The 25,431-nt window shown below is 37.4% G+C and overlaps 1 protein-coding gene across 4 annotated transcripts in view; it reads left to right on the forward strand.

Annotated features, from left to right (window-relative positions):
* Nucleotides 1-25,431, forward strand: part of thsd7ba (thrombospondin, type I, domain containing 7Ba) — a 385,534-nt gene that overhangs the window by 254,961 nt on the left and 105,142 nt on the right. For all 4 annotated transcript variants that reach the window (XM_067443589.1, XM_067443591.1, XM_067443588.1 and 1 more), the window contains 2 exons: nt 1,124-1,279; nt 6,300-6,497. In XM_067443589.1, the coding sequence (XP_067299690.1) occupies nt 1,124-1,279; nt 6,300-6,497 (354 nt within the window). The remainder of the gene's footprint in view (nt 1-1,123; nt 1,280-6,299; nt 6,498-25,431) is intronic.

Raw genomic sequence — 25,431 nt, forward strand, 5'->3', positions numbered from 1 at the left:
TTAATATTAAATGAATAGCACTATATGAAAATAGTTTTTTTTTTTTTTTTCTTATTTTTGCTATTTTATGCCACACCATAGGACACATTTATTGTATGGTTCAGCAGTAAACATGTTACACTGAAATGAATTGATAAAGTTAGTGACCCCTTATGTGAATAAATGTGACCCCTTATGTGATATGAATATTTGTCCAGTTCCATCTGATTGAAGATCCGAGTTATCCCACAGGAGACAGGTTTGTTAAGGATGACGTGACGATGAGGACCTCACAGAGAGTCTAGTTGACACGGTCTCTGCAGACCCTTCAGGGCTGCGTTGGTCGCGTAACAGTGCCGGTAAAAAAGCTAAGATTAGAGGTAGTTAAAAGGAGTCACCTTGTTCTGATATTAATTTTAAGGAGCTGCACTAGCCAGTCAAAGCAGTGTTTGGAAGGATTTGAAACATGCTGAGCTGCGAAAGGCTTACAGATGAAGATGACTCCTTTTAATCAATGTTGTTTGAGGATATAGATCAATGAAAATCAACAGTCGTGTTTGCTTTCCACCTGACCCAGAAGACTCACACTGATGTTAACAGAACACAGTCAAAGTATAAGGCTTTCAAGAGCTTTGCAAACTTTTGAACACATTTTTGACAAAAGTCACATTGAGGATCAATGCAACGTAACGTCAATGCAAAACCTTTTTACTTTTTTGCTTCATCTTCCTGGTCTTATTGGGAACTATTTGGAAAGGAATGCCGGACTCATACTTAAGTCACACTCCTTAACCCTTGCATTCAAATCTGCCTTCATTTAATCAACAATTGATGGACAGAACCGAGTGCATTCTGTTCTTTTTCCATAATCCGGATGTATGCCACAATATGGAAGAATTTGTTCTGTCACTACTTCTATTACATTGTGACTCTAAGCTAAATACTTACATTGGTTTACAATGGCTTTGGAATTTATTTATTTTGTTGTTGTTGTTGTTGTTGTTGTTGTCTGGAATTGGTGCTTAGCATGAAAGATCAGAATTTATACTTAAGCTGAATTATGTTTTGTCAAGAAAATTCTTGCCTGTCATATGGATTCTTTCTCACTATTACTGTACGTCTTTGTCTGTCTGTCTTTTTGTAGTGTCTAGGCCTGTAAGTGGGCTTCTGTGCACGGGAGAGTTGCCGTCTGCGGTGCAGCCCTGCTCCATACCGTGCCCGCAGCTGTGCCTGCTCTCATCCTGGTCCTCCTGGGGGTCCTGTCTCCACGACAACTGCTTGGAGACACATGGACGAAAAGGTAGGACAACATGGGAGTGAAGTGTCATCAATGATATAAAAAAGTGCTCTCTTATTAATAAATATTGAATAAAACTGATGAATGTACCACCTCTCCACTGAGCTTAAGCCGGAGGTAACAGTATCTAAAACTGACACCACTTTTGGTGAAAGGTAATAACATCTGTCACTGCAGCGAGCTGGCTGAGCACTGCCCTATAATGAGAGAATTTAGCAGAGGGCAGACTGATGTCGCATGAATCAATCATACATAAGTGGGGCTTTCAATCAGAAATGACTCATTCTGGGCAATCGTAAGAATAATTCCAACTGCGTAAGAATAATTCCAAGACAATGCTGCATTTTAATCATTCTCCTGCTTTACTGAGACAAAATAAAGGTTTAAAATAAATTCATATGATTATTGAAAGAATTGCTCATTTAAAGACACTATATATATTGTGGCTTTTATCCCGCAGACGAGCGCTTGTGCCTTTTCTGGTGAAGCATATGTGGGCTATTCTTTGCGTTTGCTGCTACTTTAAGACACTTGTTGCACACTGCTGTAAGCTAGATCAATAATAGGCATGGTAAAACATGGTATTCGTGGTAAATCAAGAAAACGAGATTTAAACAATGACTAACTGTGTTGAGCTATATAACAATGATTTCTGTTGATGAACGTATTCAAAGAGTGGCTCACCTGTCTAATAAAACACAATATATTATATCCGTCTTTGGTGCTTCCATGGTTACTACAAAATAAAAATAAAAATCGAGGGTAACACCGGTATGATGCCATTGATAGGTGACACATGGACACAATCTGTGTCCAAGATAAAATCTTTAAATGAGTTAATTGGTAAATAATAGGGATGTCGCAATACTCAGTATAATATTGAAACGTTCGGTACGGCATTCACGGTTCAATACGCGCTTGTAAATTGCGTTTTTTTTTTTTTTTTTTTGGTTTTGCATTTAATTAATTTCTATTTCTCTTCATTTCAAATATTTCTCTCAGTTTATTTTGTCTCTTTTTGAGTGTGCCCGTGAGTCTACGCACTGATATAAGCAAATATCCAATCATATGCACTAAAGATAGGGGGTGTTAGCCGCTTTTTAAAGCCTTGCCGGTTAAAAATTTAATTTGCGTTTTACATTTGCTGAGCGTGAGCGCCTGCCAAACACGTGATTACTGGACTAAGTAGTCTTTCGCTAATACTGTCATATGCACACAAGGTTAACATACTGTATATAATCACAGTCGGTTACGCGCGTTTGTATATGAGATGCGAGCAGGCCATAGCAGCGCTGCCTAGTGATTGTGAACACTGGTCCTTAAAGGGACAGCTCACCTCTAAAATTATGTAAATAAAACAACTAAAAACAAAGAGAAAAATCACCAACGGCTCTTGAATAAAGTATATACAGTAGTTGTCAATCGATGTATATTGCATATTGAAGACTATGTAGCTTTAATTTCTGCTTACATACTTAAATGCTGCTGTACATCTCTGAGCTGCCACTGTAAATCTTTATATATATATATTTATTTTATATTACAATATACCAGTAATGTGTACAAGGTTTTTTGTTTTGTTTTTAAAGTTAAGTTAAGTTTAAGTAAGGTTTTTCAAGTCTTTTAAGTAAAATAAAGAAAGAGTATTACAATAAAAACATTTTCTCCTTAACCTTTTTCTGTTCCTGAAAAGCATCGAGTGCGTCGTTTTTGGCTCAGCGCCAGCCACAGCGCATACAAACCAACCAATAAAATAGACATGACTTTCTCAGGCCACATTTAAAATGAGATTAATCATTAAAAAAATGAATACATATGGATGACAGTTGGTGACAGTAACAGTTCAATTTATCCACCTCATATTGACATGAGATGTCACCTTTCTTGAATTCCAAAGGGAGAGATGGACTTTTGTCTTTTTATTATTATTTTGTGTATTATATATGGTAACTGTGCTCTTTCTGGTTCAGTAGCAAAAAATAACGTGATTTTATACATTGTTGTGAAATTAATGAATGCATAATCTATAATCGTTGCATCCCTACTCAAGAGACCCATCTGAGAAAGATTTGCTTTCCATTTAAACCGATTGCTCGGAGATGTTGTGATGTGTCTTCCCCATGGGACTGTCTGGTAGGGTGTCTCTTTATTCATTGTTTAGACTGCACCTCGTTAGACAAGCCTATTTACTGTTGTCAAGCACTTCAACACCTTATACTGCTGTTTCAGAGAGTGTCGTTTGATCTTTGATATTGGATGAACTATGCAGAATTCCAGAGCCTAGAGCTTTCATAAATAGAAAAATGAACTTCTGTCCTACATATATAAACATAGATTTTATCAGAGGAGCGTCATGGATGTATTTATTTTTTTGTTTGTTATTGTTTTTATTAAAGTTTCTAGTGCATTACAAATCTGCAATTGCCCACAGTCATATTTGATCCTCTTTGTGTGATCTTGGGTGTGAGGAAGAATGAATTGAACACAGGCTTGGTAATTATTGTAAATGGCAAATTCTATCTAGCATTAATGTAAGTATGGAGCATTGAAGTGGGACTGATAAGGTTCTAAAGTATTGGAAGTGAAACGATGCCTGCAGCCCACCAGTCTTTCCTATGAATAAGTCTGATAGCTCCAGTGAACCTTTCAATTATTAATATCCACAGGGATGTGTCTCCACCAAATAGTTTTTCACAGTTTGGAGGAGGCCATCAGCCGTCCATGCATTCCTTTTGGTCCAGAAACATGGCCGTTGGCGTGTGAACTGTGTCTGCTTTTGGGGTTCAGAGGTGCAGGATGTTGATTGTTACACCCTCAGCCTATCATGCTTTGTCTTCAATTAACAAAACTTACATTTTAATGTGCTGTAGGTTCAAATCAATGCCCTATTATGTACAGTATACATAATTACAAATTATAAAAATAATAAATGATAAAACATTACATACATAAACCATCGTCACAAAATACTACCGTTCAAAAGGTTGGGATCAGTAAGATTAAAATTTTTTTTTTTTTAAGAATTCTTTTATGCTCACCTTATTCAGTCAAAAATATAGTAGACAGGAATATTGTGAAATATTATAGCAGTTTAAATAACTATTTTCTATTTGTTTTCTGTTTTCTATTTTTCCATTTCTCCAGTCTTCAGTGTCACATCCTTCAGAAATCAGTCTAATAGCCTTATTTTTTCTGCTCAAGTAACATTTATTGTACATAACAGTTTTCAACATTGATGATTATCAGAATTTCTTGTGCAACAAATCAGCATAGCATAGCACAGCCTTGGTGAACATAAGAGACTTTTCAACAGTAGTGTATATAACCATATTTTGTAAAAAAAATAACCAGTTTCCACTTTATTGTATCACTGTTCATATGTCTGAAATAGGATTTATGCATAATGGATAAAATGGTAAAAAATATATTTTTTTATTATTTAAATGTTATTAATAAATCCCTGTACAAAATATAACCATTTACCCTGTAGTGGGGAAGATTTTAACTCCTTATACCGTAATTTAAATTACTATACACATTTAGGGATAAATTGAAAATGTAACACTTTAGTTTAAGGTCCAATTCTCACTATTAACTAGATGCTTATTAGCATGCATATCAGGATATTGGTGGTTTATTAGTATTCATAAAACACATATTAATGCCTTATTTTTATTTTTATTTTGCATGACCATATTTTACATCCCCTAGTCCTACCCAATACCTAAAAGTAACAACTACCTTACTAACTATTACTAAGCAGTAATTGAGAGTTTTTTGAGACAACGGTCAAAATTTGACCCTAAACTAAAGTGTAACCATTTGAACCAGTGTTTAAAATCCACATCACAAAAATCCCTAAGATACAGAAAAAAATTATATTGGCCTATTATCTAGTAGTGTGGAAACAAATGTTGGTTTAGAAAAAGCTATAAAACATATTGCCTCCAGAGAGAAAAAGACATGTTTTCACGGAAAATGTCCTTTTTTTGAATGCGTACAGTATAGAGAATATAGACTAGTTGTATGGGTTCTTCATATGATGAATTCTGGTTCACATGCAGCCTACAAAATGATGTGGTATACATCTGTTCTTAGATACAGACTGTTATTCATGTCTGCTTAATTATTTTGTGTTAAGTGAAGCAAACTGGTAATCCCTTAAGGTTTAAATTATATATGTGATATATTCAGAGCTCTCTTCACACAATGCACTCATGTCTTGTAGAGTTTATTTTGTGTTAAAGCAATGTTGAAAGCTGTAGGGTGTTTTGATTTATTTCAAAGGTTTGGCTGACACTATGATTTTCCTAGGACTGCAGAGTCAAGCCCCCCTGCAGGGGTGTGAGATGAACCAAATCTCTCTACTGGCATGCACATAGTCAAGGAGCAAAGATATGAGGAGTTAGTATCTTCTCATCACACACCATAAACAGGATCAGATGGTATCCAGACAGCTAGCATTCCAACTCCTGTTAGCCATCAGACCATCTTGTTTGATAAATTATGCTTGGAGTATTGCCTGATTCATCTTTTTTTTTCTTGCTTAAGCACTGCACTGTAATGCATATTTTAGTCGTCCAGAGCTGGCTTTGAGGACGTATGCCAATTTGTGAAATATTCATTCAAACTGCCCCCCCCTGGACTACAATTAAAAGACAACAATGATTATTATTTTTTAGAACAATGTTTTGCCTTCATGTTTAATCAGTACTCGTATGCGTAAAATCTTTATATTTCAGTGTTATTCCAGTCATGACTGGCATCTCTGTTTGCAGTCATAGCTCATAGCTTTACAAATTAGTGAATGATAAGAGTGTATTCAGGCAAATTTCTGCAGAGCAAGAGGAAGAATTTATTACATGCTAACAAAAGCTGTGACATAAAGCCTTTTAAAATGAGTTTCTATTACAGGTATATTTAGCCACCGCTAGAAATTCAGTTCAGAACTCATTGGCCAGAAACTGCCACTCATTTCCCCTCACAATACCCTTAATCCACCTGTCTCTCGCTCTGTTCACAGGCTACAAGCAGAGGAGGAGAGAGGTGCTGGAGGAAGGATCTGGAACAGAAAACTGTGCCCATCTCCTGGAGTCAATGCCCTGTGAGGATCCGGTGTGTTTTTTGTGGCAGGTGCTGTTTGAGAGCGCTTGTGCTCCCAGAAAAGGGAACTGTGGAAATGGAACCAGGACTCAAACTGTGGCTTGCGTCAACTCACAAGGTATGAGGTCAACATTTGTTTTATTTGCTTCAATTGTATCGTGTCATTTAAAGTTGTATATATTGTTTTATATAAAATTAGTGGTGTATATATATAATATATATATATTAGTGGTGGTCCGTTATCGGTGTTAACATGCTGTGTTAATGTGAGACTCTTATCGGGCGATAAAAAAAAAAAAACACTGTTAATCTATTCTCAAAGTTGGGTTGGGAGCTGGGTCTATACCAGCGTTTCCCAACCGGGTTGCCGTCTGACGAGAGCAGGGGTGCCGTGTAAAAGGTGCCGGCACGCACTTGCACGGCGGTTCTTCTCACATCTGATGACGCATCTTTAATATGGGTTGTAACTTGAAAATAATGCTTTATGTATGTTTCTGTCAATGGATACACATGCTGGCTTCTCAGTGATACACTACAACAACAGCGACAATTAAAGAAAAACGTGGGCAAAGTGGTCTCTCTTTGTAAACTGTTCAGTGCATGCGAGTGCTGCCATATGTTCGAATATGACCAGGCATTTCGCCATCATCAGCACCCAGTTGTAGAGCCAGAAGACGCGAGTGAGAACTTGCGCGCTGTGAAAAGATTTGTCTCTGTGCACTCATCCGAGAGTGCGCAAACGTCTCACAGCGCGCAAATATTGCGTTATCTTTCAAGCCTTACCCTTGAACGGACAAACTCACACAAAAAGTATGTCAACATGTCCATCTTGATGAGTATCCAATCAGACAAAGGCTGTGTCCGAAACCTGGAAAATGCTGCCTTCAGAGGACACATTTGAAGGCAGGAAGCTAGTCCGAATCTATTGTTTGCTTCACTTCTTGTCTCTTGAGATATCTTCATCTGATCGATTTTTAAAGGCAGCATACATGTATCCTTCGCTGCCTTTGGTATCCCACAATGCTGTGCTTTTCATTCAGTGATAGTTGAGCTGGGGGAAAAATATGGCGTCCGAAAGTTGCGTTTGCTGGTCAGTTTGTGTGTAAATGTAAGTTTTTTACCACTATTTTCTACTTCTGATGTCATTTCTAGTGTGAAATTACTAATGTAGTGATTAAATATGTGTTTAGTTCTCACCAAAGCTCGCTCTATTTTGCTGTACATCATTAAACTGTTAAACTGCCTTAGAACTCTGTCCGAAATTAGTTTCGTGAGGTGCCTTCATGTACAAAACACTGCCTTACAAGCCATTGTCTGATAAGGCAGCGAGGCAACGAGTCAGCAGCCTAGGTTTTCGGACACAGCCATAGTCTGAATATGCCTTAAGTGAACTTTATACAGTCCAGAAAGACGACACATATCTGTGCATTAGGTCTTAAAGGGGCAGTAACCTTTACTCTGTTTAATGTCAAACAATAAAAAGATAAAGACATCACACACTGCTCATGATTGAATAGCTTATGTAAGTTTAATAAAGATTAGTCTTTAATTTAAACAGTGAAATATGCAATTATTTTACATTTGATTACTTTATTCAATTTCTCTACCTAAAAACTAAAGTTAGACCTACCTGAAAAACCTGAAAAGCATTGTTTATTTTATTAGTATGTTTGCTCAATAGTATTTATTTGTGCTGGTACTTGTATTTAAGTTATTTGTTCTTATTTTCTTTATTTTTATTTGACAGTAGTAATTTTTTCCCTGAACATACAGAACCGTACTGGATTTATTTTTCCAGTCTTGAGTACCACCTAAGTGCACACTTTTTTGTTATTCCGGTTGAAAGATTCAGTGGACTGTTTACATGAGACGTTATATAAACCGATCTGGGGTTAATGCGTGCTGAATTTCATTCGTAATCATTTTTTGAAATGTTCTGACAGTTTGTCTGCCACATCAGAAATGTCAACGCTGTCCTCTCTAGCTGCTGGAATGAGTTCCAGGTTGCCATAGCAACTCTCTTATACGGTTTTATAAAAGCTATTTATTGGTTGTTAACTGTAATAATCATCTCAAAAAAATAAATTCTTCTGTCAGGCGCAGTTGAAGTGAAAAGTGCCTTGTATAAACGCTGTCAAGATGAGAGGGTGTAGCAAAATTTTTGTCTCTCATTATTCCAACATTATCTTCATAACTTACGAAATAAAAAGTTTAAGTTACCCCTCAGAAAAATTTACTTTCCTGTCTTGTAACCTTTATAGCCTGGTGTGAGCTTCACTCTTCAGTAGTGAAGGCGTACGCTGTATATCGCATCATATACGGGCGCACACTCAAAAGTAATCGGGTCAGGTCATTTACATGGTGAATTTTTTTTGTTTGAGCGATTTATGAAAAGGTTTATCCCACCACCCCTCTCAAACCAATTACAATTTCATTAGATTTGGGCATTTTTATTCTGATTGAGGTGTTTATATGGTGCATTTTCATTTGGACTGGACTTTTAAACCGATGACAGTGCTCCATGAAAACCCACCTATTATTTGGGTAGCACACACATTTATGCTTATGCTGTTTTTGCATGCTATCGGAAATGTGATAATTCCCATTTCTGAAGGCGTGATTACAAAATGGGAGGGTGTTCAATCGTACATGTGCAATTTTTACCTATTTAGGAAACTCATATTTACAGAGAGTGTGAATGCAGCATTATATATAAAGAGAAAAGGAAGGATATAATGAAAAACAGGTGAACATATGTAACTGAGGGAACAAACTGGAAAACAAAACTCAGTCTAATAGGGACAGGGGACAAAATGAAAACTAAATCAAAGCACAACTAAACAGACTTAAATATATGATAAGATCAATTTAATGCATCCCAGCTGAACAATAGTATTTTGTGTGTGTTCATGTTTTTCTATTCCTGTGGGGACTTAAACCTGAATGCACACTGACTCATGAAGATTCATGCCAACTTAGGGACCTAAATTGAGGTCCCCATGAATAAAGAAGCTTTTAAATCATACAGAAAGAGTTTTTGTTGTTGTTAAAAAAAACAGTATTTGCCTATCTAAGGTTGTTCTGGGGGTTTACCTGTGTGTTGTTATACAGTAGAGTTCCTAAGGTGTTATGAGCGGTTGGGAGAACATTAATCTGGAGTTGCGAGGGTGGTCTTGGTGGTTGGTAGCCTAGGTAATTATATACTGGGCTCAATAGGCAATCCACCTTATTTTTAACGTAAGAGCAGATGCGGGCATTTGTAAATTGAATTTGCCTGGCTTCTGGTGCCATTCGCTTCCAGTTATTTTTTATAGCTGTTTTAGCTATTGGTTAGAAAAGGAATGGCACACCTCTTATGAACAAGCACCGCGATTTGAGATATAGTTAATGTCCGTAGTGCAAATGATGCAGGCCATGCTGCACAACACATGGTAATACATTGGTGTAGGGATGTTGAATAAAGCATAGGCAACAGAAATAGTGCTCTTTTAGCCAGCACCACTCATAAATTCATATCAAAAGGATTCTAACATCATCCCCAGCAAAGAAAATATCACACTGCTTTTAGAGGAGATAATAATGCAATGTTGTTAGATAAAAAGCATCCAGTGTCTTGCAGAATTTCTAGTCTTGGGAGTGATTTCAAATAAAGAAAAGGCATTTACGAGCAGCTGGACACATCGACCCATGTCATGTCAGTGTCAGACTCTTTCATCCATACATTACGCTGATATTTGGCTTTTGGGAGATCAGCTAGTGTGACCTACTGTAACCTAACTGTGTAATTTATGAGAAATAGCATAAAGATTAGGAATTCCGGCATTAAGACCTTTATGAAGCCTAAGACCTTAATAGCCCATCTTTAAAACCTGCAAAACTAATTGAGGCTTTTTTGCATGTTTTATTGTGTCAATTTCATGAGGAGAAACGATGCACGGGTCTGAAGGTGTGGGGTGTTTGAAACGGGATGCAATTAGAACCAAAGATTTTTCACATAATTCTTGATTCCTGTTCCACCTCAGATGTGTGATATTAAGGTATCTCCAGTTAAATACTCTTTCCCCACACCTTAATTGATGAGCTAATTGATGTTATTTGACACTGTCAGGTGTTTTGGGGATGATGAAGAGCTTGTTATTTTTTCATTTGTGAATTTATTATTTCATACTATAAAGGGCTTCTGTGTTATACAAATTGTGTTTACCCTCATTTTCAGAAGAGCAGCTCTCTCATTTGAATACAGTGTTGCTATGCGAAATTTAATTACCCGGTACTTATAGGTAAAACAAATTTGTGTAGCAAAGAAGCGAGTAATCATCGTTAACAGCATCAAAATGGCTCTCTTGATTTTGATAAGTATGTTGATGAGAAGTCTGGTTAAATTAAGTGCGAAGTGGCTCAGGTGCTCTGTTGTTTAACTTTTCATCCTAAACCCAAGAAAGAGACTGACAAAGCAATGAAGGTTTTTTTTTTTTTTGGGGGGTGCACGTGCTGTTTTCAATTCAGCATTCTTGACTTCCTTTTGCCAGAGTTAATTGGGCTCTGGAGGAAACAGCATTTCCTCTGTTCCTCCTTTATTTCCCAAGAATAAACATATTGATGCATGAATATCAAAGTCTTTTCCGTTCTGACCGTGAGACAGGGAATCTTTCTCTACTGTGATGTTCAGAGTGCTCCAGTTTACTGGCCAGTTAAAGCTCATTGCATAGTGATCTATGTCCCTCTATTCGATATCCAAGAGCAGGACTGAACACTTTTTACAGCCTGGCAGCACTCTTAAGAGACACCTGTCATACAGTTCACAGGCTGATTGAAATCCAGCTACAGCCTTGAGTACATTAACACATCTCTAGAGCATATACATTCACACCACTGGACTTTTGACTATTTGCATTAAGTCTGGTCCACATTGCAGGTCATTTTGGATGAGAACTGTCTAGTTATGAAGAAATATTCCATCTGAGTGAAATGTCAAGTAACATCGGTTTATTTATGTGATGTTTATAGATGCTTCTATATATCCTTCAAGCAAAATAGAATATACAGCTGCTCAAGGATATCTTGCTCACTTGCTACAGTGTTCATTTTTACACTTTTTTTTTAGCTTCTTGAATAAGTTACATAGCTATATATGTAGATACTTTTGAGTGGGTTAACTGCTTCTCATACACTCTATCCAGAACTTGAACTATACTTCCATCTAGTCAACGCTTCTGCAGCTCAAGGTCTAGATTCAAAAAGCTATAAGAATTATTTTGTTTCTTTGGCTACAAAACTGTTGAGTCTAGTGTGAAGGACATGACTGTGTGATTGTTATCGATGTGTTTATCTTGCAGCTTCTTATTTATTGCCCAAAACAAATGTCCCTTAGGGGACAAATAAACTATCATCATTATCATTATCATCATTATTGACAATTTTTGTCTGTTATTGGATTGTGTGAAACAATCACTTTTTTTATAGATTAATATTTTGCAGGATTATTTTTCACATTAGTTTCAGTATGTTTAATCCTCATTATTCCTCATTAATCCTCATTTTTTGTCTAATTTGTATCATTGAAAAACTTTGTTTTAAGGAATTTTCTTGAGTAGATTAATAGACTTGCTACGAAGGACAAAATAACTGAATTTTATACAAAGATATAAACAGTTGTGGTCATAATTTTTGCCCCCCTTGGTAAATATGAATAAGGAAGCTTGTGAAATAAATATTTTTTATATCACAAAAATCTAACCTTTCATTAAAAAAATAATTGAATGTGGGGGAAATCTTTTTATGAAATAAATGGTTTTCTCAAAAACATGTTGGACATATTTTGTCCAACGATTTTCTTGAAACCCTCTCACAACTTATGGTGATGTAGGGGTTGTTTGATTTAATTTTTTAGTCTTCCTGACCCTAAAACTCAACTAATCTCTGCAATCTCCATCTGTGATTTTGGAGAGTCTTTGGCCAGTCAAACTCTCCTCCTTATTAAGCCTCCTTAAGGCTTATGTTATGCCTGAGTTGAAGCTAAAACATGAAAGTTAAAGGAAGTGTATGTAAGATTGTGGCCAAAACTGGTACTGCAATCACTTTCCCCTCTCCCCCTCCCCCTTGACTCGAGGTTGTCAGATAGTTTGCAAGATCAGCAGGAACGTTTGTAGCTGCAGCTGTGGTAACTAGAGCTGATCTGGCAACCCGGATGCCGAAACGTTACTGATTTTGTGATTGGTCGATGGGTGGAGGGTGGAGCTTCATGCCAAAACACAACATGTCAACATCAGTTGAGGGCTGCAACAACAACTTTTAAAAGACAATATCCTGGCCTGACTACTGTTTTCAGTGATATAAGTATTTGAAATTAACATGATTTCTTAATGTCTAGTGACATATCAGGGCCATTTTATGATTATTTGAAATACATTTCTTACATAAAGTTCCTTTAAGATGCACAACATAAATACAATGTTTAGCCGTTATTGCTATTTATATTACTATTTTGGTTTATTGGTTGTAGGTTTAGTTTTAGATTGAACTATGTTTACCCTTTTAAAGTAATTTGAAATTGATTTATATATAATATTGCAGTTGTATGCATTAAAATTTTTTAGTTTCACAGTTATTAATTTTGCAATTTCAGGAATAAAACTTACATTTTCTAAAACGAAAAATAAATAATTTTGTTTATTTAACATGAAAGAAGTTTGTTTGAAATATTCGCACATTTATAAAAGATATAAAATGTAACAAATTACATGCATAAGTATTCTCAGCCTTTGCTTGATATTTTGTTGAAGCACCCTTGGCACCAATTACAGCCTCAAGTCTTTTCGAGTATGATGCTACAAGCTTGGCACACCTATTTTTGGGCAGTTTCTCCCATTCTTTAGGACCACTCCAGCTCCATCAGGTTGGATAGGGAGTGTCGGTGCACAGCCATTTTCAGATCTCTCCAGAGATGTTTAATAGGGTTGAAGTCTGGGCTCTCACACATGGACATTCACAGAGTTGTTCCATAGCCACTCCTTTGTTATCTTGGCTGTGTGCTTAGGGTCGTTGTCCTGTTGGAAGATAAACCTTTGCCCTGTTTTTTCATCAAGGATGTCTCTGTCCATGGCTACTTTCATCCTTCCGTCGATCCTGACTAGTCTTCCAGTTCCTGCCACTGAAAAACATCCCCACAGCATGATGCTGCCACCACCATGCTTCATTGTAGGAATGATATTGGCCTGGTGCCTGGTTTCATCCAGACATGACGCTTGCCATTTAGCCAAAGAATTTCCATGGTCTGAGAGTCCTTCAGTTGTCTTTTGGTAAACGCCAGGTGGACTGTCATGTGCCTTTTACTGAGGAGTGGCTTCCGTCTGGCCACTCTACCATACAGGCCTGATTGGTGGAGTGCTGCAGAGATGGTTGTTCTTCTGGAAGCTTCTCTTCTCTCCACAGAGAAATTGTGGAGTTCTGTCAGTGACCATTGGGTACTTGGTCACCTCCCTGATTAAGGCCTTTCTTCCCAGATTGTTTGGCCAGGCAGCCAGCTCTAGGAAGAGTCCTGGTGGTTCCAAACTTTTTCCATTTACAGAGGATGGAGGCCACTGTGCTCATTGAGACCTTAAATGCTGCAGACATTTTTCTGTACCCTTGCCCAGATCTGTGCCTCGATACAATCCTGTCTACAGACAATTCTTAGCTTGGTTTGTGCTCTGAGAAGTGTGTGTGCATTTCCAAAATCCACCTGGACTCCAATCAAGTTGTAGAAACATCTCAAGGATGGTCAGTGGAAACAGGAGCACCTGAGTTCAATTTTGAGTGTCATGGCAAAAGCTGTGAATACTTACTGTATGTACATGTTTTTTTATTCATTTTTATTTTTTAATACATTTGCAAAGATTTCAAACTAATTTGTTTCAAGTTGTCATTAGAGGGGGTATTGTTTGTAGAATTTTGAGAGAAAAAAATAATAATTTAATTGATTTTTGTAATTAGTAATTATATATATATATATAGAGAGAGAGAGAGAGAGAGAGAGAGAGAGAGAGAGAGAGAGAGAGAGCGAGAGAGAGAGAGAGAGAGAGAGAGAGAGAGATTTGCATGCCATCCACAAGTGTTATACTTAGATAATGAGTGACAAAAATATATATTTACCTTGTTTTAATATTGATTTATATATCTGTATAACTATATACAGCATAACTATAAACATAAATGAGGAAACACAAAGACCAAATTCCCTTAATCATCCATCACAATGAGTACAACCAAAGAATATTTATTATCACCTTACACTTCGTTGATCTGCATTCAGTGTTCAGACTTTTTGTTTTGCAACAGGATGTTTTCTATGCTATAATGTATTTATATAATAAAAATGTATATGATATATCTTACCTTTCAAGCAATGTGGAAGCAAAATGATTGAATTTTTACAGCCACCAACATGGGGTTTTCAGTATGCGACAGATGAACAGCTTGAATTGTCCATGATGTCAATCTCGTAGATGCACAGCAGTATGGAATGACTCCAGGGAACAGAATAAAAAAGACAGCACATTGATAATGCTACTACTACTGCAAAGCATTCTATCAAAGTCACAGAATGTCCTGTTTCAGTGGAATTAAATAATGTTTCAGCTCCTGGTGCTGCAATAACCTCCCTGTGTGAACTTCTCCATATGTCCAGACCTTTAGTTCTCCAACAGCTAACCCACACTGTGGGCAGTCTAATAAGGGTTCTTGTCAGTGGGAATCTCTGAATATCAGCTCCAGGTGTTTCTGCTTGCCAGTCTCTTTAAGTGTTCAACTTCATCGGGCAAATGGGGAGTGGCAGTTTCCATCTCTGGACTCTGTAGCAATTCCACATTTCCTTAAAGGCATTCAAATAGACTAGCGAGGTCCTCTGAGAAACAGAATTTGTTCATTATTTTCACAGCACTTCAGGTTCAGTGTGCAGCCCCCGTGTTCATTTAGTCTGATGACAGAAGCTCTATTACACAAGGGTGTGAAGTGAAACAAAGTCATAAATAAAGCAATTCCTCTGGTGAATGCTTCCTATTATAAATTATTTTATTTATTTTTCATTTTACTTAACATTTCCATACCTCTAGCTTCACAGTGCTAATGGCAGTGGGGTGTGATGTCACGTCTGAATTTCTGCAGCATTAAAGCTCTTGTGTCAGTCAACACGGTTCATCCGAGGCCTATCATTAAAGCAGCATATTGAGGACGTCAGTCATTTAACCTTGTGTCAGCAGCACGTTACTCAAATTCATAGAATCCTCTAGTTTCGGATGTAATGAATGTAGTTCTCCAGCACTGCCAGAAATCCACAGAACACAGTGTCAATGTAATATATGGACCAAGGTCACCTTCTTTCTATGTTTTTTTTTCTTCTTCTCTTTTTTCCCCATTAAATTTATGGCAGACCAAAATCGTTGTGACCTCTGGCTAATCAACAGTAAAATCTCAACGTAATTATAGCGAACGTCATACCCAGCACCACTGGAATCGATATAAATAGGCCTAAATCAGCGACTGGTTGATAGATGTGAGAAAATCAATTACAAAATTCTTGTGACACGTTCAACGAGTTGCTATTATCTCACACTTTTTTGTTATTTTCAAGCGGAGATCTTAGTTAAGATATTAATAAGAACTTAGTGAGATATTTAGTTAATTAAGGAAATGTTTTCACCTATTTGCTGTGCAGGGCAATGCCTTCCCAAGGTTACCTTTCAAGTTACTAGTGCTGTCAAAGTTAACATATGAATGCATGCAGTTTATTAAATGTTTAACACAATTTTTATGTTAACTAATTTATTTAGTTTTACATTATATAAAGTTTCCGTTATAACTGAATGGGTTGGTTCATTTATAAATCAAATTCAGACGATAAACCAGTCTCTCAGTGGCAAAAAAATACCTTGTATACATGTAAGATTATGTCCATAAAGTGTGGGAAAGTTCATTTATTACTGAACGTTCATAGATCTGTTTTTCTGTGTTGTGTTTTAATTCTGTATAATTCTGAGAAGTGCAGTATGTTTGTGAAGTGAGACTAATAAAAGAGCACTGTTTTGTATTACAGTATACAGTTGTCTTATATTCCGGTATGAGTGTCCCACACTAATTGACAAACGTAAATATTTATTTGTCTTTCCTAAAAAAGGAACTGATTGTGTAAACTGCAAAAAATCTATTGAATATTTAATTAAATACTATTTTATACAGTATACTTAACAGTAATTTACAAATATCTTACATTTATTTGACAAAAAAATTGCTGTAAAAATTTGTTAGAATTAAAATTACTTTTCTATTTTAATGTTTTAAAATGTAATTTATTCCTGTGAAGGCAAAGCTGAACTTTCAGCATTGTTACTCCAGTATTTAATGTCACACGATCCTTCAGAAATTGATCTGATTTCACTGATTTGTTACTCAAAAAATACTTAATTATTAATTTTGTGAAAAATGAAAAATGAAAAAAATAATTTTCTATAAAAATTATTCTGCTTAATATTTTTGTGGAAACTGATTTTCAGGATTCTTGATATATACAAAGTTAAAAAGAACATAATTAATTTGAAATCGAAATTAATATTATGTGGTAAATGTATTTTACTGTCAATTTTGATCAGTAAAATGTATAAATGTAAAAAAATAAAATGTATATTTTTATATGTAATAAATCCACTTTAATTGACACACACACTAGCACAAATACACTTATAAGACATTAAGCCCCTGGAATGAGTTCATATTCTCTATCAAGCACATCACACATGCGTTAGTCATTTCTGCCACTGAAATGTTAATAACATGTGCCAGGTGGCCACGTGAAGTGACAGGATGATGTCCTGATCAATAAGAACTGTAATCCATGCAAAAGATTAGAGGTTTGCTGCTGTGTGGTCTGTCCCAATAAGGCCATTTATCTCCTTGGAGCATGGTGTAATTAGGGATGCGTTTGATGGATCTCACAACATCTTGTGCTTCTCCTAGAGTTGACGGAAAACATGTGGCACTTCATCTTTTCCAGTGCTAGTAAAGATTACTGATTATTTTACCTTCAAAAAATGGTCTACAAATTAAACAAAAGTAATAGCAGTGGAAAGGACGTGCTAATAAAAGTCATGTCCAGCATGTAAGTGTCAAGTGTCTAGACAGTGGTCAGTGAAAAGACACGTTCACAGCTTATTCCCAGAGATAACGCTTGCTGTTCGGAATGGACTTAAGAATGCAAAGCATAGAGGGTTTTTGTCCTGAGCTTTTTATTGAAAAGATGATAGACTTTACAACCTTGAAACTATCAGGAAGATAAAAGTGAAATTTGTTTTACATTGTTCATAAATACATTGGACAGTTGTTACCTATGTAAGAGAGAGAAGAAAGGATTCTGATTTCTTTTGGTTTGAAAAATGAAAAAAGTAGCCTACACAAGTAGTCATTTTGTGATTACGTTATCTGTGTGCATAATGATTAGGGATGGGTATTGTTAAGTTTTTAATGGTATTACTAATCTTACCGATACTGCTTATCAATCCGGTACTTTAACAGTATTAACATTGCTTTATAATCTGAAAAGTAAAATATATATTTCAAAAGAAACAGCAATGTTTGAACAAAGCAAATATGAAATATCTGTAAATCCACCAGTGGTGTTATTTAAGCTTTATATGCATAAGATAAGATAAAATATAAGAACGAAGTGCAAACAAATGGTGAAATAAATACACAATCAAACAAAGATACAAATTAAATCAACAGTTCTTGAATTTCAGGAATGTCTAGCCCGTGCCTCGAGCTGCAGTGATGGTGCAGCAACTCTGGCGACGGGACGCACTTCTCCGTTCCTTTTTTGTGTAAATATGTCTGTTCAAGGGCAAGACTTTAAAGCAGCACTAGGTAACTTTTCAACCTTCATAATATATTTTCAAGACTCTTGTGATGATACATCAACTTAAAATAGGTTGAATGACATGTCTGCCAAAGCTTGACAGGGTTTGTATCGTTTTTAATCGTACTTTTAAACTTCGGGTTTCGGGTAGTAACACGAGAACAAAAAGAACTACAAAATTCGACTGCTTTACGGCATATACATCACTTCCACTAACACCCACACTTCCTTACATTCGGACGTGCGAGCCCAACTTTGTTCGTCGGATAATATAGTCCGAAGCAGCGTAGACAAATAAGAAAGAAAAGGTTTTGTTGGAGGAAAGCAATAAGAGGAAACGAAAAAGTGATGGGATTAAAGGCAGGACGAGGATCAACATGTGACCAGCGTTTGCTCGTTGGCGTGAGCTGAAGGAGGCGTGCCCGACCGATGCTGTCCTGCTTGTTACGGTGATTACCTACCACTCAAACACTGAATTGAAGTATTATATAGATTCTGTAAAACGGTAACCAATAGACTACTATAATACCGCTGGCTTGTAAACGTGAGCATCGTGATTATTTGGCGTTGAAGAAAAAAAAACCCATGAAATTATATTCATATGACATGCTGAAACATGTCACTGACTGTACCTGGGATGAAGACATTTCACACGCGACGCCAGAAGAACACCTGCATGTGAACTCCTCCTGCAGTGTTTAGGGTAACTGTTAGTGCTGCACCAACCCGCGGGGCCGCTTTTATGAAGTTATTTGGCCCGCCCCGCACCACTGGATATATTTTTACAACCCGCACCCGCGACCATTAAATAAACATACAGGGTCCGCGGGTTAAGAGACGACCCGCGCATCACTAGTTCAGGGCTATCAGGGTTGTCATGTCAACAAATGCATGCGCGATGGCATCCCCTGTTGTAGGATGACAGAGCTTACGACAGCAGTTGAGGACATTATTTTTTCCCAAATGTAGGGGGACCCCGAGAGCAAAAGTTGCCAAGTGCTGCTTTAAAGATAACACAGTATTTGCATGCTGTCTGAGACGCAGCTTTCTGTGTGCGCACAAATCTTCTCAATGCTTGTTTGAATTTGCAAGGCTTAAAAACACGTGTTTTTTCTTTTTTTTAAAACACGAATTGCAACGTGTACAGTTTAGGTCTCGCCAGCGCTTTCAACACCCTGGTGATGACGCCGTAAATGACTGGTCATGTTTGAGCAGACGGAACTTGCATTGAACCAAGTTTACAAAAGCCACATTTCCACAGCGGGAACTTTCCCCAGGAACTAGGGACTTCAGGGTGGTACTCGGTGTGTTTCAACCACAGGAACCAGGGTCTAAATAAAGTTCCAGGTAAAAATGTCCCCCTCAAAACTATCCTGTCTGGGAGGTAGTACTTTTTCAGGAACTTTCGGGGGTGGGACTTGGGTGCTGAACATGCTAATTGGTTCAGCTCACGTGGCATTTTATTTCAACCTAGAAGCCTGTTGTGGTGTGTGCAGTAAGAGCCGTTTGCTGTTCAAATCAACAATGGAGTTTAAAAAATACAACTGATTGAACGATGACAGGGTTCAAACTTTATAAAGTGCAGAGGACAAAATCCAGAGGACTGGAAAGTCGTGCCCTGGACTAATCTTCACTGTACTTTTGTCCGCGATGGAAATGCAACCAGTAGTAGGTCTGGGGGAATAAATTGGGAAAAAGTTCCTGGGACAAATTGTTCCAGGTAATTTCAATGGAAATGGGGCTAAAGAGTGACAGTTTTGTCCACGGTTTTTTGATTATCGCTGTTGTAACGTATTTGGAAGCTAGAATGCGTGTTCATCAACAGAAACATACATTAGCGGCCTGTCTGTTTTACGCATTGTCATTTATAACAATTATATTTGCGTCGTCAGATTTGAGATTAACCATGGTGCAAGTGCATTCCGAACTGTGGGTGGAGAACAGTGTTTTTTTTTTTTTTTTACACCGTTACACCCCTACTGTACACTACCACTTAAAAGTTCAGGGTATGTTCGTTTTTTTTCTTTCTTCTTCAAATAAATGTTGTTCTTTTGAAACTTCCATTCATCCAAGAATCCCAATTTCTACAAAAAGTTTTATCACGATTTCCACAAACATATTAAGCAGCAAAATTACTGCCACCCTGGTCGGTTTTATTTATTTATTTTGTCCTGTGAAATAAACTTTACATTACAGACATGCTGAGTAAATTGCTTAACAGACGTATTTCATCAAACAAATCCCATTTAAATAGGGTTTAAGGATACTTAAGACAGTCAAGACACTTGATTGGGGACACCATCATCCAAAAGAGGGCAGCTAGTGTGATGTTCTTTTCAGCAGGAAACACATTAGTTAGACTAACAGCTCTGTTTGACTTACTGGAGCACTGACCCTTGCAGCATCAGTAAGAGTCATCTGCATCACAGATGTCGGCGTGTGCCCCTGGGCAATCCGGCACTGATTGCTCTTTTAGTGGGGGAGGCGGTACACATGTGGTTTTTTACTTTGTGCAGCTTCTTGGCTGTCACTTAGTGATGTGTCAGGCCAGTGTTGCACAGCGCTAAATTATGACTGTTGCAAGTTAGCTGACATGATTGAGTGCATGGATGCAGTTTCACTGCGGGTGACCACAAAACACTGCATCACACTGATGGTTTCTGTGCTCTGTCCTTAATTCCATCCCAAAATTGAATGTTCAAGCTTTCAAATAAAGGTTAAACTCCAAATTTAAGCTCTGAAAGGGCAATGGTAACACTGGGCAGTCTGAAGGAGCAATTTAGTAGGGGAACTAGTATGCCATTGTGATATTATATATTTGAGAGTGAGTTTCCAATGATAAACACCCATATATTAATAATTCAGGACGGACTGGGAGCTGAGATCCATTTATAGTTTCCCCACACATAGCAGGTGCTTTTCAGGCATTCCTCACTCAGCCTGTTCTAATGCAGGCTAGACGCACACCCCACATTTTTCCACTTAACTTTTTATGATATGAGTATGACTGGCAGCTGTGTTTGGGTGGTTGGGAGAAAATTACAGCAACTCTCTCTTAAATCCATCTATACAGAAGAGTGCCTGTTTCATGGCTAATTATTCAGTTTCCTTCATTGTTATGTTAGATGATAATGAGGTTTAGAGCTAAAACTTTATAGTTAATGGCCACTTATAGTTTAGTGCAGCTGTATAAAGAAATTATGTAAATCTACAAAAGGTGCCTTGTGTTCAACTGAAATATGGTCTATTTACAAGGCATCATTAAGCCATCAAGTAAAAAAAAAATATCTAAATATCCTTATAACAAAATATATTTACATTAGAAGAAAAAAAAATGATAAGAATTTTTGAGAATGTTTTTTTTACTTTATATTTTTTTTCCGTACAGATGCAATAATATACACACACACACCTGCAAAAAAGTATGTGAACCGCTTGCAGAATCTGTGAAAATGTAAATTAATGTAAAATATATTTTACATTAAAAAAAGCTGAATTTATTAAAATCACCCAAAGTTTTATGAACCATTGATTCTTAATACTGTGTGTCGTTCCCTGGATGATGGTTGTTGTGTTGTTGAGTCCCTTCTTTGTCCTGAGATGATAAACTGCCCAATGTTCTTCAGAAAAAAATCACCCCTCAGCTCTTAATGCATCGTGTTTCCTTCTGGAGCATCAGTAAATGTTTGAACCTTTTTTAATCATACAGTTATTGCTGGAGTTATTGCATAACTATGAAAAATATTTTTTTCTGAAGAACATTGGGCAGTTTCTTTTACCTTTTTAATTTTTTTGATTTTCAAAAACACTCATTCTATATGCTCTATAGGCTTGGGGACAGAGGGACACAAGTACCCATGAGTCAGTGTGCATTCAGGCAAGTCCCCACCGGGATAGAAAAATATGTAAACAATGCACACACACACACACACACACACACACACACACGCATATAATCACTGCATATATTTTACTTAAGAAAAAAGAGAAAGGTAATTTTGTTTTAAGAGTAATTATGTATTTTGCAGGTCTTGGCAGTCATATGTGTATGGCATAAACCCCCAATGAGGCATGTGTGGGACACAGATGGGTTTTCATCAGCCTCTAGGCAGTACAAGAGGTGCTCTCGCACTACTGTAGAGTGTTATCAAGTCTTACATGTCTTTCAGAAAATTCACAAAGCTGTCTCCAAGCGTTTCAGGAAGCCTTTAAGAAATGAACCTTCTCTACTGAGCTTTGTACTTAAAATAATTGAATGATTTAACCTTACCTTAAAGGCAGAATTATGATTGGAAATACCAGAAGTGTCTGACAAGGCTGGATAATTCCAGACGGAGCTTGTGCTGCTGTTTTAAATGGATCAGAGGTGAGGGTGGGAAATCATGGGCTATCTGTTTTCCTTCTGACTGTGTGATCAGTCAAAGTGCCAGTTATCGGTGTGTCTGATCAATGCAGGTGACACTAATCTGGTAAATGACCTTCTGCCTGCCTGCACATCAGTACGTTCAATATCTGGACTGAGGTGAACTAATTCTGATCAATTCTCAAAATCATCTCTTACTGACAGGTAGAGTCTTTGTTCTGGCTTTGAACCCTTTAAGCGATTAATGCTTAAAGAATTACATTGAGAGGCTGTGCCGTTTTTACAAGAAGCAAAGAAAGCACCATTTACACCCGTTTAGTTCTGAGGGTCAGAGAAAGGGTGCAAATGACCTTACTAACGTGTGTGTGTGTGTGTGTGTGTGTGTGTGTGTGTGTGTGTGTGTGTGTGTGTGTGTGTGTGTGTGTGTGTGTGTGTGTGTGCGTGTGCGTGTGTGTGTGTTTGTGTGTTTGTGATGTGTGCCCTTGTTTATATTACATTTTTGGGACCAAATGTCCCCATAAGGATAGTAAAACCTGAGATCACCTACGTTGTACCAATGTACATAGTACCTACATTACACTTTTTAAAAGGCTTATAAATCATACAGGGTGTTTCCTGTGATGGGTAGGTTTAGGGGTAGGGGCAGTGTAGGGGGATAGAATGTATAGTTTGTATGGTATAAAAACCTAGCCTAGAAATCTAGACGCACCATAGCGGCAGCAAATCTAATCTGCCGCGAGTGTCGTCTAGCAACTCTCAATACGTCTGAGCTGTAAAAAACAAACTTTGGTCAGGCCAGTCACATCGCATATAGAGTCGGTGGGCGGGGCTTAACATGATGACGGCCGAGTTGCGCTTGCATGCTACTAGTAAACACAGAAGCTGGCGAACGGCAGCCTTTCGAATCAGCTCTGACCGTGACTCTGGAAGTCATTTCTTAAGTCATTCTTAAGAAGGGAAGATGTGTTTGGAGTTTTGCTGAACGGATACGGTGAAAGTTTAATCTGTCAGCTAGCGTCGCTTCACCTTCGTTGCTCTGGTTGGTTTTGGCACTATCCTATTGCGTACAGAGGGAGTGTGAAAGACAACTGTTTATCCCGCCCCTCGGATTGAGCCCTGTCAATGGTGAGTTTCCAGACCAAACATCTTGATCCCCACAAAGATGGCAATATCCGAAATCCTTGTCCTTGTGGGGATATTTTTAGGTCCCCATGAGGAAAACATCTTATAAATCACACAGAATTAGTTTTTTTGAGAAAGTAAAAATGCAGAATATTTCCTGTGATGGGTAGGTTTAGGGGCAGGGGCAGTGTAGTGGGATAGAAAATACGGTTTGTACAGTATAAAAACAATTACGCCAATGGAAAGTCCCCATAGAACATGGAAACACTACGTGTGTATGTGTGTGTGTGTGTGTACATATGTATACATTCATTTATTCTGTATATACATACATATACATATACATATGTATACATATATTCATAAATTTGCATCTGTGGCATCACATTAAGAATTGAGAAAACCGGCATGTGTCACTTTTCATTTCAAGCATAGGTTGTTGTTTGTATTGTAAATGACAGCTGTCCTCTGTCTCCCTGATCTTTGTGCTGTGACTTTACTCAGGAGAAGGTTGTGTGAGGTCAGGTGACACGCTCCACCAATCTGATGTCTTCCAGGGTTATTTTTTTCCACATTCTCTAAATGTCATAGTTGTCATATCTCGACGGGTAGCATTCAATATTCAGTCTGTTGTAGGGTATGATCGCATTTGACTTGTATGATGTCTGAACATTATTTTCTCTTTTTGTATTTGTTTACATTGTTCATTTGCATTACACTCTCTCAGTCATGTACAGCATTCCTTTATGAGTGTCATTAGTTGTTGCTGATATAAATATTAATCTAATGTGACAGATAGGATACAGAGTAAGGTCTGCCCCAAACGGCGGTCTGACAGGTGGGTTTCCTGTTCTTTATTCCCGCTCTATCGTCACGATACTCTCTGGCATACTGCACTGCATAAGTAGCCGCTGTTTGTACACACCTCTGTTGATAATGAGGATTCAGTGTTTACATGGACCTTTCAGCATTAATATTTATGTTTTCTTGATGTGTCAATGAATACTAAGTGGTGTGAGTGACTGAGCTGGAACAAGAAAGATGTTTTTTTTTTCATTTTTAACAGCATAGTCAAATCAGCATTGTCACCTAATTCTAAACCGCAATCTTTAAAGACAAGGTAATTTCTCTGATATTAAAGCACTTCCTATGTGTGAAGGCAGAAAAAAAAGAAGAAGAAATTATGCTTTCAGCACTGTATATCTAAGCAGTGCCACATGTAAACTTCTGGCTCAACCAATGGTGTGAATTTTGGGCCAGACTACCTGTTTGTCCAAAGATGGGTCATTTGGATTTAATCATAGATTGCTTAATTGTTGGTAGATTAATAGATTTAATCTATTAATAGGTTAATAGATTGCTTAAAAAGTGGCAAAATGGGCCTGCAGAGGGTTCTGGGACGTTAAACGGCATCACGGCGAACAGGGAAACTTATCTGCTCACTATAGTCTGCGGGAACGCAGTTTGGAAACAAACCCGGAAGAAAAGACAATGCTGAAAAAAAGTTGTTGTTTTTGTTATTTTGGGACCAAAATGTATTTTCGATGCTTCAAGAGATTCTAACTAACCCACAGATGTCACATATGGACTACTTTGAGGATGTTTTTATTAACTTTCTGGTCCTTCTGGAAAGGGACAGTATACCATACATATGTTTTCAATGGAAAGACAGAAAGCACTCGGACT

This window comes from Pseudorasbora parva, chromosome 5 (genome assembly GCF_024679245.1).
Source record: "Pseudorasbora parva isolate DD20220531a chromosome 5, ASM2467924v1, whole genome shotgun sequence".
Lineage (NCBI taxonomy): Eukaryota > Metazoa > Chordata > Actinopteri > Cypriniformes > Gobionidae > Pseudorasbora > Pseudorasbora parva.